This window comes from Mchenga conophoros, linkage group LG14 (genome assembly GCF_057382185.1).
Source record: "Mchenga conophoros isolate Kocher_MC1m ecotype Shallow Benthic linkage group LG14, M_conophoros_male_GT1.1, whole genome shotgun sequence".
NCBI classification, from domain to species: Eukaryota; Metazoa; Chordata; class Actinopteri; order Cichliformes; family Cichlidae; genus Mchenga; species Mchenga conophoros.
In genome coordinates, this window is record NC_140539.1 from 8,798,994 (window position 1) to 8,815,728 (window position 16,735).

At 45.6% G+C, this 16,735-nt stretch overlaps 1 protein-coding gene across 1 annotated transcript in view; it reads right to left on the bottom strand.

The window, feature by feature from the left end:
- LOC146559205 (calsyntenin-2-like) overlaps positions 1 to 16,735 on the bottom strand; it is a 331,275-nt gene that overhangs the window by 123,839 nt on the left and 190,701 nt on the right. Inside the window, exon 4 of the mRNA XM_085245053.1 lies at positions 13,395 to 13,603. Coding sequence (XP_085101179.1) covers positions 13,395 to 13,603 — 209 coding nt within the window. The remainder of the gene's footprint in view (positions 1 to 13,394; positions 13,604 to 16,735) is intronic.

Consider the following 16,735-nt stretch of genomic DNA (forward strand, 5'->3'; position numbering starts at 1 on the left):
CCAGAGCTCACCAAGAGTCTACAAAAAGTCCAGGGGGCCGACCGCGCACACGGCAACGGTGGCGACGTGCGAACAGTTCTGGAGGCCGACCGTGCACACGGCAACGGCGGGCAAACAGTTCTGGAGGCCGACCGTGCGGACGGCAACGGCGGCGAGGAAGCAGTTCTGGGGGCCGACCGTGCGGACGGCAACGGCGGCGAGGAAGCAGTTCTGGGGGCCGACCGTGCGGACGGCAACGGCGGCGGGAATGCAAGCCTGGAGGCCGGCCACACGGAAGGCAGTGGCGGCAACAGAAGTCCGGAGGGCGGCCACGGTGGTGATGATGCCCAACAAGCGGCCTGGCAGATGACCGACAATGTGGAGGTGGTAGGAGGGGACCCAAAGGCTGCGTGGCCCCTGCAGCCCCAGGCGAAGCGGAGGTTGGATCAGATGAGGCAGAGGCTGAAGCCGAAGCTGGGCCAGGCGACGCTGAAGCGAATGCGGAGGCTGAACCAGGTGAGGCTGATGCAGAGGCGGGGCCAAACGAAGCTGGTGATGCGGGAACTGGACCAGACAAGGATGAGGACGCGGAGGCCGGACCAGACGAGGATGAGGACGCGGAGGCCGGACCAGACGAGGATGAGGACGCGGAGGCTGGACCAGACGACGCTGAAGCGGATGCGGAGGCTGGACCCGGCGAAGCGAATGAAGCTGAAAAAGGCGAAGCTGAAGCCGAAGCTGAAGCCGGAGCTGGACCAGGCGAAGCTGAAGCCGGAGCTGGACCAGGCGAAGATGAAGCCGGAGCCGGACCAGGTGTGGGTGATGCTGAAGCCGGACCAGGCGACGGCGAGGATGCAGCAGAGTCCAAGCCAGGTGACGGCGAGGATGCAGCAGAGGCCGAGCCAGGCGACGGCATGGGTGGAGATACGGAGGCTGCAGCTGACGTGGATGAAGACACGGAGGCTGCAGCTGACGTAGATGAAGACACGGAGGCTGCAGCTGGCGTGGATGAAGACACGGAGGCTGCAGCTGGCGTGGATGAAGACACGGAGGCTGCAACTGGCGTGGATGAAGACACGGAGGCTGCAGCTAGTGGCGGCGTGGAAGCTGGAGACGGAGGCGCTGCAGCAGGCGGCGGCATGGATGAAACTGCTGCTGCAAGCGTGGATGAGGCTGCTGGTGGAGCAGCTGGTGGCTGGACGGGCTCCTCGGGCCCCCCAGCTGACGAGGAAGGAGGCTGGACGGGCTCCTCGGGCCCTCCAGCGAGAACAGTCTCAGGACCAGTGGGCACAGGGGCCCCTGGAACACGCAGGACAAAACCAGCAGGTGCGAGGACCTCTGGCAGGAACAGATCAGAACCAGCAGGCCCACGAGCCTCTGGCAGGGACAGATCAGAACCAGCAGGCGCACGGGCCTCTGGCAGGGACAGATCAGAACCAGCAGGCGCACGGGCCTTTGGCAGGGACAGAACAGAACCAGCAGGTGCACGGGCCTCTGGCAGGGACAGAACAGAACCAGCAGGCGCACGGGCCTCTGGCAAACACATAGCAGACTTCAGTCGCCCAGAGCATTGACTCTGCTCAGGCAGTGACAGCCGGGTGCAGTCCTCAGCTGGGTTCCTAGCCTCCAGGGGTCCAGAGTAGGCTGAGGGCTGAAACTCAGCCTCTGGGGAGGCCCTGGAGCGCGTCACAGTCTCTGAACTGGCCAGCTTTTTAGGAATGATTACATTATCATGAGGTTTGTTGCTCTGCTTAGAACAAACTGATGAAACACAGTTCCTTTTAGATTGATTTGACTGAGCTTGTTGTACCGGGGTAGCAAGTGACACAGGGTGCAGGGCTAGTGGCTGCTGAACAGGAGGCTGAACTGAAGGTGACTGAAACAATGGTTGGGATGACGACGGTGGTGGAATTGGAGACTGAGCTTGAGGCCGGGCGGCTAACTGAGCAGGAAACAAAACACACTTTACTAAGACACAGACTAGACAGAGACAGACTTGACACTGACCAAAGGCTACTAAATGATAATCACAATCACAACAGTATCAGATCATAAATCATAATATAGAAAAACACCAAGATAACTGAAACACCAAGTACCAGAGAAACAAAGGAAAATCCATGATGCAAAAGTACCAAAACATAATGAACTCAAAATACTGGGTCCAACGGACCCAGAACCGTGACAGTACCCCCCCTCTAAGGGCTGACTCCCGACAGCCCCAAACAAAAAAAAGCACAACAAAGCACCAGGCCAGGGCGGGCGGAGGGGGTCCAGGATGGAGGGACAGAGCCCAAACAAAAAAACAAGGAGCACCAGAGTCCAAAAAACGCAGGAAAGCATATCAAAAACAAAACGAAACCAGAGCTCACCAAGAGTCTACAAAAAGTCCAGGGGGCCGACCGCGCACACGGCAACGGTGGCGACGTGCGAACAGTTCTGGAGGCCGACCGTGCACACGGCAACGGCGGGCAAACAGTTCTGGAGGCCGACCGTGCGGACGGCAACGGCGGCGAGGAAGCAGTTCTGGGGGCCGACCGTGCGGACGGCAACTGGGATTGGGCAGCCCTGATTTAGGGTGCTTTGACAAGGGGATGACTGCACAAGTACCTGGTGTTGGCAGCTGCTGGTGGGCTTCACCTCAGCCAATTTGAGTCACTGGACTGGAACACTTGAACATACATGTGTCACGATCCTGGGTCTTATGACCCAGTGTTTTGAGTTTTAGTCCAACGGACCCAGAACCGTGACAATACCACCTTTCAAGACAAACATCACAAAGTTCTTCACAACCACATGCCCAAACATAAAAACAAGAGTTGACCAAATGCACAAAAAGGGGGATTTTTTAGGTGCTTTTTGAAAGAGACCAACTCCACAGCTGTGAAGCACGGTGGAGGGAGCGTCATGATTAAGGAGCAACGTTATCGCAGCTTAAGAGAGGTTGGGTAATGCAGCAGAACAGCGACCAACAGCACACACGTAAATCACTGAATAAGTATTATATAAGAAAATTCATATGTTGAAATGAGTACATGAGGCCTGACCATAACCCAGCGGAATCCCAAAGCATTACAAGAAATGTACTAAAAAGGTTCTGCAGACTCGTTTAAAGCCTGAATGTCTGATTGAAGGTGCAGCTGGAAATTCTACAAGTTACTACTTTAAATGACACTTTTTTCAGTCTGCACAACTATTAATGTGTTTATTAATGAAAAGTGCAGCTCTGAATTTAGTCAAATAGCGTATAAGACTTTTATCGCCAAAGCACATTGTAATGAGTAATTATACACAAATCATGGTCATTTAAAAGGACTCACAAACCTTGTTGGCAAGTTATAATATCTCTTGACCAGGAAAATTAATATATGGCACAAAAGTACAACTAGCACAACAAAAACATCACATCAGTGCTTCAGCTGTGTATGCATGCACAAAACTCAGATTCATCAATATTTCCTTGAGAATTTTACTTAGGTAATTATTTACAGTTTTTTCAAAACAACCTCAGCCAGAAAGATAAAATCAAGTACAGTGGAACCCCGACTTACGAATACCCCATTTAACGAAAAATTCAAGTTACGAAGGCACTTAACGGCATTATTTCTGCCCGTGTTACAGCAAAATGCCCGCGTAACGAAATCTGCTGGCTCTGATTGGCAGAGCCCAGAATGCCTACAATGCCCAATCCCTTTCGTACTTGCACTTCGCTGTTCCACTTGAACGACGTATTGCTGTTGCAGTTAGCAATTAGCCTATCGTTCACTCAAAATGCGCGATGGGTGCTTCGACAGAATCACATGTAAAGAATGCCAAGTTTTAACTGTAAAGTAATAAATTTGAGAAACACACTCCCCTTTAAATGGTAAATGGCCTGCATTTGTATAGCGCTTTTCTAGTCCATAGGACCCCAAAGCGCTTTACACTACATTCAGTCATCCACCCATTCACACACACATTCACACACTGGCGATAGCAAGCTACATTGTAGCCACAGCTGCCCTGGGGCGCACTGACAGAGGCGAGGTTGCCGGACACAGGCGCCACCGGGCCCTCTGACCACCACCAGTAGGCAAACACGGGGTTAGTATCTTGCCCAAGGATATTTGGCATGCAGCCAGGATGCAGCCTGGGATTGAACCACCGACCTTCTGATTAGTGGCTGACCTGCTCTGCCACCTGAGCTACAGCTACAGCTTTAAAACATAATCCTTTCGCTACCTGGCTTCACCAACATAAAGACCAAATGAAACAGGAGACATTCATAGAGAACATTGTTTGTACTTTATTTTTGAATGTTTAGACTCAGCTTCTTCAGTAAATACAGCACATTGAATTCATCTTTGCCATCGGATCAGCTGTGCCTTACCCTCCACCTGCTTCTTCCCTTTTCTTCTAGTCTCTTATTCATTTTTTTTCTCATCAACTGTATGTTTTAAAAATCTGAATTAAAGCCTGTGTCTCAGGGGACATAAGATTCCCTTAGGTACTGTTTTTTTTCCTCCTAGGAAACATGTTGTCTCATTTCCTCATTGGAGTTTTTTTTTTTTTTGCTTTTACAGCACATTCAAGGAAAAATGTTTGTGTGGATTCTTTTTGTGCACAGGTAAGAACATTTGTAGGTTTATAATACTGAATGAGGATCAATATCTCTGGTTCTGCAGAGAGAAATCAGAGAGGATCATTAATCTAAATATTTCCATGAATATCAGTTTGGTACTGTGTGTCACAATATTGTATCTCTGTCTTTCCCTTTTGTTGAACAACGCCTAGAGTTACCCTGTGATTCGGGTATATCCCCATCCTCAACAAACATGTGAGCCATTGCAGCCTGTCGGATTTCTGTAAACTGATATTATATATGCTAATGTACAAAACAAGGCTTTTTGTAATGCTCCACTCAACACCTTAGAAGGGACAGATAATTGGCTTGCCTCCATTGGACATTCAACATCTAGACCACAACCAGTTACTGAGAATCTCCTGACTCGTTGGTAACCACAACCCATTTTCCAAGCTGGCATCTTTTCTCATGCTGAGCAAAGGGGATGAAGGGACCTTGTGTAGTCCTAATGTGCCTGTTAATATTTGATGAGTCTTCCACTAAAGACAGATGACAATGCTCTACACCCCACTAGAGCTGGACAGGGAGGGGGTCCCTGATGGAGAGCACTTGCGGAGTGTAAAGTGCATGGAAATTGGCTCTTATTGGCTGTGAGTTGAAATGGAGCTAGAATGAGTTACTTGTATAACAGCCTGGATGCTTCTTGAGCTTTTTCCATTGTGTGGAGAGAGGTGCAGAAGGAGCTGAATGTTGATAATGTGGTATATTTGAATACAAGTATGTGAGTAGGAGGATTAGCTGTAATTCATATTAGGAGGGCATTGTTCGCCTTCCCGTCCTCCTCGTCACCCATTCTGTCTTCCTTTCTGCTTGTTTAGAATTCCTTCCCTCCTCCCTCCTCCCTCTGCCCTGCCCAACCTTCCCATTCCCTCCTAGCGAACATCATTGTCTCACTGTTTTGCAGCCTCATCCCATTTCACTGTTTGCTGCCTCATCTGTTGTGCTCTGCTCTCTCTTTTTTCGCAAACACACATACATAGTGTGCATGCACTCCCGCCTTTCTGCACGACAGAGGTTGTTATTCCTGCTCCTTCAATTACAACATCAACTTATCCATGTCAGCAGGCTGTGCGTGCTGTGACTGCTGGTGAGGGTGGTCAGCTAGTAAATGACTGCTTTACCCTCCAGCTCACCTGCCCCATTTGCCTCTCTATCAAATCCACAAAAACACACACACGCACACAAGCAAACCGTCTCTGCACCTGTCTTTGTGAATTCATGCCATCGCCCCTTTTGTAATTACCATCTAGTTTTACCACCAAGCTTTTCTTATCTAACACTGCTAAGGCCCATTTGTCTTTGTTTACAGGACACCACTCACATTAATCCTCTCTTCTTCGATAAATAACATAAAAATACAAAATACATAAAAACATTTTTGCATTTCAAGACTTTCCAGTTTTCTTACATTGGAGTTTTAACTAAATATTACATTAAATGCCCAAAATGAAGCTGGATATTTTTAATCACAGAGTCTACACCAGGGGTAGGGAACTCCAGGCCTCGAGAGCCGGTGTCCTGAAGGTTTTAGATGTGTCTTTGATCCAACACAGCTGATTTAAATGGCTACATTACCTACTCAACATGTTTTGAAGTTCTCCAGAGCCCTGGTAATGAACTAATCATTTGATTCAGGTGTGATGATCCAGGTGTGATGATCCGGATCCTGACAGATGCAGTGATGTGGACACTGTATCAGTCTGCTGTGGTGAAACAAGAGCTGACCCAAAGATTTTGATGTTAGAAAATATGCAATGTTCATTGCATAACTGATAATGCTCTAAGACATAATAAGTTTTGCTATTATTATTTGCTATGATAATTGCTTCTCATTGTAAATTATTTTTGGGGTCCCCAGGGATGCAACTCAGTAGTCCCTGTATGTAAATTATGTAGGATGTGTATGTATGTAGGATGAGGGCTAAAATTCAAAATTCGACTTATTCTAAGAAGTATTCAGGGCAGGGGTGCCCAATCCCGGTCCTCGAGAGCTACCGTCCTGCAGCTTTTAGATGCATCCTTGTTCCCACACACCCGAATCAAATGAATGGCTTGTTATCAGGCCTTTGCCAAACATGATGGCATGCTGAAGAGGTAATCAAACCATTTGATTCAGCTGTGTTGGAGTAGGGATGCATCTAAAAGCTGCAGGATAGTAGCTCTCGAGGACTGGGATTGGGCAGCCCTGATTTAGGGTGCTTTGACAAGGGGATGACTGCACAAGTACCTGGTGTTGGCAGCTGCTGGTGGGCTTCACCTCAGCTAATTTGAGTCACTGGACTGGAACACTTGAACATACATGTGTCACGATCCTGGGTCTTATGACCCAGTGTTTTGAGTTTTAGTTCATTTTGATGTTCATAGTGTATGTTTAAGCTTATTAGGTTTCCTATGTTCATTTGCTTATTAGCTCCCCCTTGTGTTTTCAACCCCTGTGAAGTCTCCCTTGCCCTTCATGTGTTTCATGTCTGTTGTCTTATGTTGTCATGTCTGCCTCTCATGTTTCCTGTTTTATTTTGAAGAAATCTCGTGTTTTTATATTATGGAGTATGTTTTGAGTCCTTTGTTGTACTGTTTCTTGTTTCCCTAGATTTCAGTTATGGTTATCATAGGTTTAATTCTTTGGCTTTGTAATATGGCTTCCCTGTGTTCAATGTTGTGTCTACTGTGACCTCTATGTACCATGTTTCTGGTCCCTATAGTCTGTCTTCTCAGTTGCTGTTAAGTTTGCATGTTTAGAGTTCAGTCAGTGTGTTTCCTGTTTTACTTTGAAGGTCCATGTCTCATGTGAGTGTTTCTAGTTTTGCTTCCCTTGTCTCGTCCAGCCTGATTACTCCCAGCTGTGGTCTCCTTCTGTGTCTCATTCCCTCGTTATCCCTCTGTGTATTTAAGCCCTGTGTTTCTCTTTGTCAGTGTCGTAGTCTCCCCCATGCTGTGTGTGATTCTCCCCGTGTCTCCTGGTATACTTTATGATTAGCTTTCCCAGTTTAGTTTTGTATTACCTGTGTTCTATTTTTCCAGCAATTAAAGCTGTGCTTTTGATTTCAAGTTCTGTCCCCGTGAGTTTGCGTTTGGGTTCTCTCCTGCCTGCCACACAGCCGAAACATGACAGAAGACTACGACCATTACATGGACCCAGCAAACCGCTCTCAGCTGTATGAGCGCCAGGAGGCAGCCCTCGCCCAGCTGGAGGAGGAGCTCCGCTGGAAGCCGTGGCGCGCTCCGGATTTTGAGCACATATTCCACGGAACTCGGCTGGCTTTTGGAGGTCCCCGAAGTTGCCAAAAGCCTCCGCCTGTTGCCCCGCTTGCACCAAAGCTCCCTCTGAACAGAAGAAATCAAAGACAATAATCACTCGCCAAAGGCTGTAAATGCTTTTAAAGGAAAAACTGTGAGCAATGTCACCAGGTCTAAAACACTCAGTTCAGGTTCTGTCAGTTCAGGTTTTGTCAAGTCTGGTTCAGTCATCCCCAAGTCAGCTCACTCTAAGACCGTTAACCCAAGGACGTCAAAACCTGCTAAAACAAAGACTGAAGAACATGGTGGGGAAAAATGCTAAGTTCATTTTTGATAGGTCTGTTTTTGTCGACCCAGTACATATTAACCCTAAGCCTGCCAATTCTAAGACTGTTTTTTCTGAGCCCGCTCCTTTGCCAGCTCGTGTTCCTGCTCCCGGGGCAGCTCGGGCCCAGCGTACCCCTGCACCCGTACCAGTTCCTCGGGTGAGGGAGGCTGAGGTCCAGTTGGTCCCTGCTCTGGTTTCCAGGCTGGCTGAGGCTCTGTCAGTTTCTGCACCCGTACCAGCTCCTCGGGTGAGAAGGGCAGTTGCCCAGCCGTTGCCTGTCCCGGCTTCCAGGGTGAGGGGGGCTGTGAACCAGTCCACCTCTGCACCCATGCCGGTCCCCAGGGTGAGGGCAGCCAGGATACAGCTCGTCTCTGCACCCGTACCTACTCCTCGGGTGGGAGCGGCTAGTGTCCGTCAGGTGCCTGCACCCATTCTTGTTTCTGCTGAAGACTCGGTCAACCCCGCCCAGCAGTCCTCCCTGTGTTCCAGAGGCTCAGGAGAGTACAGTCCACAACCATCACCACCATCACTACTGCATGCCTTTCAGTCTATAGCTCAGTCATTAGCTCTATTAGCAGCCCAGTCCATAGTTCATTTTCCTGTGTTTCCGTTAGCTCAGCCCTTAGCCCACTGTGAAGCTCAGCCAGCTCCCCAGTGTTTAGCTCAGTCATTTGTTCCATCACCCGCTCAGCCTTCTGTTCAGCCAGTAGTCTCTGCACCTACTGGTCCTGCCACTGCTTCAGCTGGAGGGCCCGAGGAGCCCCTCATGCCTCGTCATCTGGAGGGCCCGAGGAGCCCGTCCAGCCTCATGCCTCGTCAGCTGGAGGGCCCGAGGGGCCCGTCCAGCAACCTTCCTCGTCCGCTGGAGGGTCCGAGGTGCCCGTTCAGCCACCAGCTGCTCCACCAGCAGCCTCATCCACGCCAGCTGCGGCCTCCGTGTCTCCGCCCACGCAGTCGCCTGGTCCACTCCATCCGAGTCTTCATCCTCGTCTGGTCCGGCCTCGGCCTCTGCTTCTGCCACGCCTGGTCCGGCCTCGGCACCTCGGGATCGCCGGCCACTTTCCGGGCCACCAGCTGGACGTCACCGCCGTCGAGGTCGGCCCCCTGAACTGTTTCTACACCGTTGCCGTCCGCACGGTCGGCCCCTGAACCGTTTCCATGTCGCCGCCGTTGCCGTCCGCATGGACGGCCCCCGGAACTGTTTGACTATGAACTCCTGTGCCGTCAGCCTCCGGGCCGGCCCCCTGAGGAGTTGTGAACTGTTCCCTGTGCTCCTATGCTTTTGATGGACATTTTGTTTTTGTGGCCTTGTCTCCCTCATGCTGTGTGTGATTCTCCCCGTGTCTCCTGGTATACTTTATGATTAGCTTTCCCAGTTTAGTTTTGTATTACCTGTGTTCTATTTTTCCAGCAATTAAAGCTGTGCTTTTGAGTTCAAGTTCTGTCCCCGTGAGTTTGCGTTTGGGTCCTCTCCTGCCTGCCACACAGCCGAAACATGACAACATGTGGTGTGACAAATTATTTGGCATGCAATAATTATATAGCTCATGCAAAAAGTCTGGCCTTTATTTTCAGTGTGTGAAATTCTAGTATTTTATTAGTATGTTACTTTGGAATAATTAACAGGTGTTGCACGTTTACAGATTGTAGATGAAACTTGTCACCAAGCTAATAAACTGCGATGATTTTGTGCAGACCCATTAACACAGTGGACAATATTTGCATTTCCCTGCCATCACAAGTGAAAGGAGGTGTTCAGGCTGGACTCAAAGCCAAAAAAATCAAATTTTTCAGGAACAAGACAGGACAGACGAAACTGTTTACAAAGCGTATTATTACTATACAGAGCTATCAGAGGTCTGCTGAAATCTACATGACTGCACCATGTAGTTCCATTTCTTCAAAGGTGGCGATCAGGCCATGGTGTAGTTTATGATGTCGATTATAGGGCTATACAGTAGCTATCAGTGTTGTCTCATTACTCCAAAAAAGTAACGTATGACACATTACTTGATATAAAAAAAAGTAATTTGTTACAGTAGTTGTTAAATTACCCCTTGTTAAATACTTTCTCATTAGTCTGTAAAATGACCTGAAATGCATCGTCTCATAATAACCAGTAAGGAATATATACCTCAATATAGTGTACTTTCAACACACCAACACATTTATTTATATATATATATATATATATGGGGTCTATCACACCAGGCAAGACCCCAGGTGCAGGCTGTGTAAAGATGCCCCAGAGACAATCCAGCACATAACAGCAGGGTGCAAGATGCTAGCAGGCAAGGCATACATGGAACGCCATAACCAAGTGGCCGGCATAGTGTACAGGAACATCTGTGCCGAGTATAACCTGGAAGTCCCGAGGTCAAAATGGGAGATGCCCCCAAGGGTGGTGGAGAATGACCGAGCTAAGATCCTGTGGGACTTCCAGATACAGACGGACAAAATGGTGGTGGCTAACCAACCGGACATAGTGGTGGTAGACAAACAGAAGAAGACGGCTGTAGTGATCGATGTAGCGGTTCCGAATGACAGCAACATCAGGAAGAAGGAACACGAGAAGCTGGAGAAATACCAAGGGCTCAGAGAAGAGCTCGAGAGGATTTGGAGGGTGAAGGTAATGGTGGTCCCCGTGGTAATCGGAGCACTAGGTGCGGTGACTCCCAAGCTAGGCGAGTGGCTCCAGCAGATCCGCAGAGCGCAGTCCTGGGAACAGCTAAGATACTGCGTAGGACCCTCAAGCTCCCAGGCCTCTGGTAGAGGACCCGAGCTTGAAGGATAAACCGCCCTCAGGGGCGTGCTGGGTTTATATATATATATATATATATATATATATATATATATATATATATATATATATGTGTGTATGTGTATATATATATGTGTATATATGTGTATATATATATATGTGTATATATATATATATATATATATGTATGTGTATATATCATAATGAAGCCACACATATGTATTGTTTTAGTGTTTACTGTGAAAACAAAGCCAACAACACAAGTTGTCTTAAGAGACTTAAGAGCAATATTGAAAGTGATTGAACAGGTAGAAACATGGGCTGACTGCTCATCACTGTTTTTGTTACCCGCTAAGGACAGCACTCAGCATGCCAACAAAAAGCTACCCAAGAACCCAGACTTATGCTAAAGCTGTTTGTGGAGATGCCTGCAAAGAGCTGAGGCTTTGTTGGCATTGTAACACAGTTGTTTCTGTCCTGGACAGAGTTTGCACTTCGCCATCAAGTTCTTGTCCTTTTGTGCAATAAAAAATAATAGTGCAGTAAAAGTCTCTGCTCCACCATTTTCCTTCTCCTGCACACAAATCATCTGACTGTAGTGTGCAGGAAAAAAAGCATATCTTTTTTTCTTTCAATCCACCTGGGGTGAGGATAACTGAAAAGCAAGTAATTAGTGTTACTGTACTAAATTAACCCTCCCATATTTAACCATATTTAATGGGATCTTATCAAAATACCATTAACCTGCTTGCTAATATTAGCATGTTAGCAAGCATGGAATGTAGTGCAATATCCCCCCTGGTGCAGCAATACAGCATGAATACTGTATTTACTGTTTCCCTAAATCAGTGTTGCAGCAGCAGAGTGGTAAAGGTTCACTCTGAAGTGTTTTGTGGCTTCAAAAACCTATAGTTTGTCATCTCTCTAGTTCCGCCTGCATTGCATTTCATTGTCTCAGTGGTAACAGAGGCGAAGCACCCCCACCAAGCAAGTCCCTTTCTTTAATGCAAGTTTAGTGATTACTTTACTTTTTTAAGCATCTACAGTACAAAGGAAGAGGTTGTTTTAAGCTTAGGAAAATGAATACCCCGTGTTTTTATGGGATTTTCGGTCTATTTAAAAATTACAACATCACTAGTTTTTTCCTTGCTTGTTTAGATTTTTCCTGCTACACTTTGCAGTGTGCTTATGTCCCTGACCCAGTCTCACCACTTACTCTCTCTCTCACAGGCAACCTCCACTTTTCTCCCACCATCTTCTCCTCTCCCTCAGGTACTCTTGAGTTCAAGAGCTCTCAAAGCCTTTTTCCTCAGCGGTCAATAGCTAAGCAAGACCCCTTGAAATGGAGAGAGCGTGCACAGGCTGCAGCCTCGCTCCTGTATCATTCACGGAGCAGTTTGGCCCACACCTCACTCAGTCAGCCTTTTTACTGCAGCACCTCAACAGTCAGGAACTCTCTGCTGGCAGTAGTAAAAATTGAAACAGTAATGTGCCTTTCATCTCTGTATTTTAGGCAAAAGAGTTTATGTACCGTCTCGGTGGCACTAATGCAGCAGCCGTATTTGAGTTGCCTGTCTAAAAAGTATATGACACAGTAAGTCCAGTGTTAAAGTGTATGCTCATGTAATATGTTGCATTCTAAGTATGAAGTTCTATTATTACATTCACAATTTAAAATTGAACAATTGTAATGGTAATAAGACAGAAGGTCAGTACACACAAAAACAGTGGAACCACATTTCACAATAATTTTGTGGGCATTTTCGTATTTGAGTTTGTGGCTCATGATAACATTTAACTTTTGTTTAGAAAATAATGATTAATAGCTACCTATGTAGCAAAGTACAAGTAGCAACTCAGCAAAGTTAAGTAAATTTGCGGGGGTATGTGAACGTGTCCTTAGATTTTTCTTTGTCTCCGTGTGTGTGTGTTTGTCTATATAATGTTTGTGTGTGCACAGACTTCTGTGATCTGATTTGTGGAGAGTGATGGCTCTCTGAGCAAAGCTTGACTTTGTCCTTGGAAAGACTAAAGAGTGCATTTTACCCCCAGGGAGAGATATCTGTCAGAGTATTAAGTTTTTCTACTAGAGCGTATGCAGGTATGTGTGTTCACTTCTCCCATGGCTCTATAGTGAGTACGGATGGATGGGATTTTCAGATCATGCGTGTTGTGGCGTTATGTGAGAAATGTGTTTTTACATCTTTTGTATATCAGATGAAGAGCCAAGGGAAGGCAACAAACTTTAAACTTGATTTGGAAGATCTTTTTGGACTTGTGGGAAATCAGTGAAATAGGTGAAGCAGAACATTGAGAGAAAATGGGCACACAAAAGTTTCAAGGAAAGTGTTTCAAAATAAAACTTACAGCGCACTGAATATGACCGGTAACAGCGTAGCTTCTTTGTGACAACTATTACAAAAACTCCCGAATGCGTTTAATATTCCACCCCAACTTCTACTCACCGTTACGATCGATGGCGAAGGGTGTGTTAGTAGTGGTGATCTGGTAGTTGCAGATCTGGCTGTATTGTGGGGAGCAGTCCTGATCAGTAGCCTCCACTTGCAGGATATTATCATAAATCTTGCCCTCTGTCACTGCTGCTTGATACTGGGGCTCCCGAAACACTGGGGCAAACTCATTGACATCGTTGACCTGAATGTGCACCACTGCCCTGTAAACAGCAGGGGAGAACAGTAGATAATCATGTCAGTCGCTGTGAAGAAGTGAACACAAATGATTTTTCTAATTACAAGCCAGATTTTCAATAAACCAACGATGTAAAAGATCTGCAAACATTTAAACGCCTTAGTATAAAGGCAAAAGTGAAACTGAGAAATGATATTGTTTCCTTTGAAAAACACATACTAAATTAAACCGAGTTAATTAACCTCATTCCTTGTGGTTAATTATTATGTTGACTGGGTATAAAGAAAGCATCCTAGAAGTATTGGAAATTACTGTGCCGACTCAGGAACACTTCTGAAGTTCAGACACAGTGTACAAACTGGTTTGGTGCTGCATCTAAAAATGCAAGTTAAAACTGCAAAGCCAAACACAGAAATGCTGCCTTGTGAGGTTTTCTCTGGAGGCGATATTAAAACTAAAGAACATATCTAATTTAAACATCTGTCAGGGTAACAATAATACTGAAGGATATACAGTCAAGTGAAAATGAAAGTTTCCACTCCATGCAATCCTATGAAACACTAAGTACAGTACTCAGTAGCTTAAAACCCCTTTCAGGAGCAATAATGTGATGTATTTGTTGTTTGAATGAATTTATCAGTCTCTCACATTGCTGTGGATGAATTTTGGTCCGCTCTTGTTTACAAATTACTTTAGCTCATTGAGGGTTAGCACGCAGAGCTCTGCTAAGTTCCACAACAACATTGTAAGTAGGTTGAGATCTGGACTTACATTTGGCCATTGCAACCCCTTGGTTCTTTTCTTTTTTTTTTAAAAATGTTTTATTGGTTGTGTGCTTGGCCTCATTGTCCTGTTTCATCAAATTTCCCTCAAGCTTTAGCTGTCAGACTGATGGCCTGACATTTGACCCTAGAATACTTGGTACACAGAGAAATTCTTGACTAACTCCATGACTGTGAGGTGCCCAGGTGGTCTAGCAACAGAACAAACCAAATCATCACCCCTCCACCAACATGCATCACAGTGCTTCACAGTTGGTATGAGGTTTTTAAACTGTTATCTGTGTTTGCCGGATGTGGTGCTGTGCAGTTTGACTAAACAGCTCCACTTTGGTCTCCTCTGTCCAAAGAACATAATTCCAGAAGCCTTGTAGTTTGTTCCAATCTAACTTTCCCAACATAAGCCACGCTGCCATGTTGTTTTCAGAGAGAATTGGCTTTCTTCTTGTAACACTTCCAAACAAACTGTACTTGATCACTATTTTCAAATAGTCCTGCCATGAACATCAACGTTTAACATGCTAAATGTGTCTGACATGAAGCTCAGACTCAAGAGGCTCTGGAGTTTTGTTCACTTGCTCTTAGGTCATGGTCTGTCCTTTGGGTGAATTTACCAGCATGTCCACTCCTTGAAACATTTTGGCATTGTGTTAATACACACCTGAATGCTGCTCCAGACCAGCAAACTGTCCAAACTCCTGCTTTTGTAGCAGTTCTTACAATTGCTGATAATCAGTTAATCAAGTGCATTTGATATACAGCAACTGGCTGTTTATTGTCCACATCCCTATGGAAGCAGTAGGGGTGTGCTTAGTTTTCCACAGGACTGCACAGGACTTGTTATTTCAACAAGATAACAGTTAATCACATTCTGCACGAATAAACATTCCTAGTGCTAAAATGGCCTCCAACAGTTCAGAGCTGTGACCCATTGAAAAAATGGCATATTTTCAAAATAACATTAGAACAAAGAAGTCTCAAATTGTTGTGCATCTAAACTTCGATATCAAGCAAGCATGGGAAAACATTTTTCTTTTAAAACTACAGCAGCTGCTTTCCTCAGTTCCCAAATGGTTACAGTGTTGAAAGTCGAGGTGATGCAATGCAGTGGTAAACATGCTCATTCTGAAACCTGAAACCATTCTTTAAAAATGTCTTTGGCATCCTTTATTTAAACAATACAGCAGTACAATATGCTGTACTTTCTAAATTTGTATTGAGTTATTCGGTTTATTTGTTTGCACATAACTGCATTCTTATTTTTATTTACTTTAAAGCATCCCCATTTTGGAAACAGGGCTGAAGGAGAAAGTAAATTAATTGTATATAAATATATCTACTCCACATCTTGTTTTCTTAGAACATGTGTCATGTTTGGTTAGGCTCAAGCTTTACCAAGCTTGATTTAAACTTATATGAACTGTACAGAATTAGTACAGTTAAAAACTTGCAGGACACCGGCCCTTGAGGCCTGGAGTTGGACACCCCTGCCCATGATGCATCGTAGAGAAGGCAGGATATCTCATGCTCTTCATGACTCCCTCAACTATTAAAGATGAAGGAAAAAAATCACCATAGCACTCCTTTAAAGACATTTCAAAATAGTAGATAACAAGGAATCATCACCTGCACATTAATGAACTCAAATATTCACGTTCATGAAATATTAACCCAATCAAAACTCGTGCAGCCAATTTTTTTATAGCAACTTTCAGAATAACAACATTTAATTAAGGTTTGTTGTCTTTATTTTCAATGTGGCATTTTTATCCCCAAAAAGAAAATAAAAGGAAGCGTGAAAGAACACACAGTAAAAGAACTTTATGAATGGGGAGAGGCTGTGTGTATTTATTGTTTTCAGCCTCAGTCCACCCAAAAATGGGAAATGGCTTACAAGGCTAAATACGTCTTCCACAGCCATGCATAAAGGACTAATTACAGCTTCCTAGATAATTGCTAAATTTGGATAGTTCAGGGCAGAGTTCGCATCAGCAGGTGATGGATTAGCTCAGTAACCACTAGTCGCATTGTGCTTTGTGTAATACACAATGTAGTCTGACCTAAAGCACTGTTTTGATTGTGTTTTGGTGCCAAAATAAGATAAAGCGAACCCCCAGATCACTTCATCTGCCAGATTCTTGCTTGCTATGCAGAATCTCCATCAAGCGCATCAAACTGCACTAATTAATTATTCCATAAATGATTTATCAACAGTTATTCATGGATAGTCACACATCATGTAAACTCCTCACCATTCATCACCTCAAAATGTCTTCATCAATATTCTCCAGAAAAGCGACAGATTGCATGATCAGTCCTTCAGTTCATTGACTGACAGTTGATGATGGATGGCAATGTGCTACAATAATTTGCTTTTG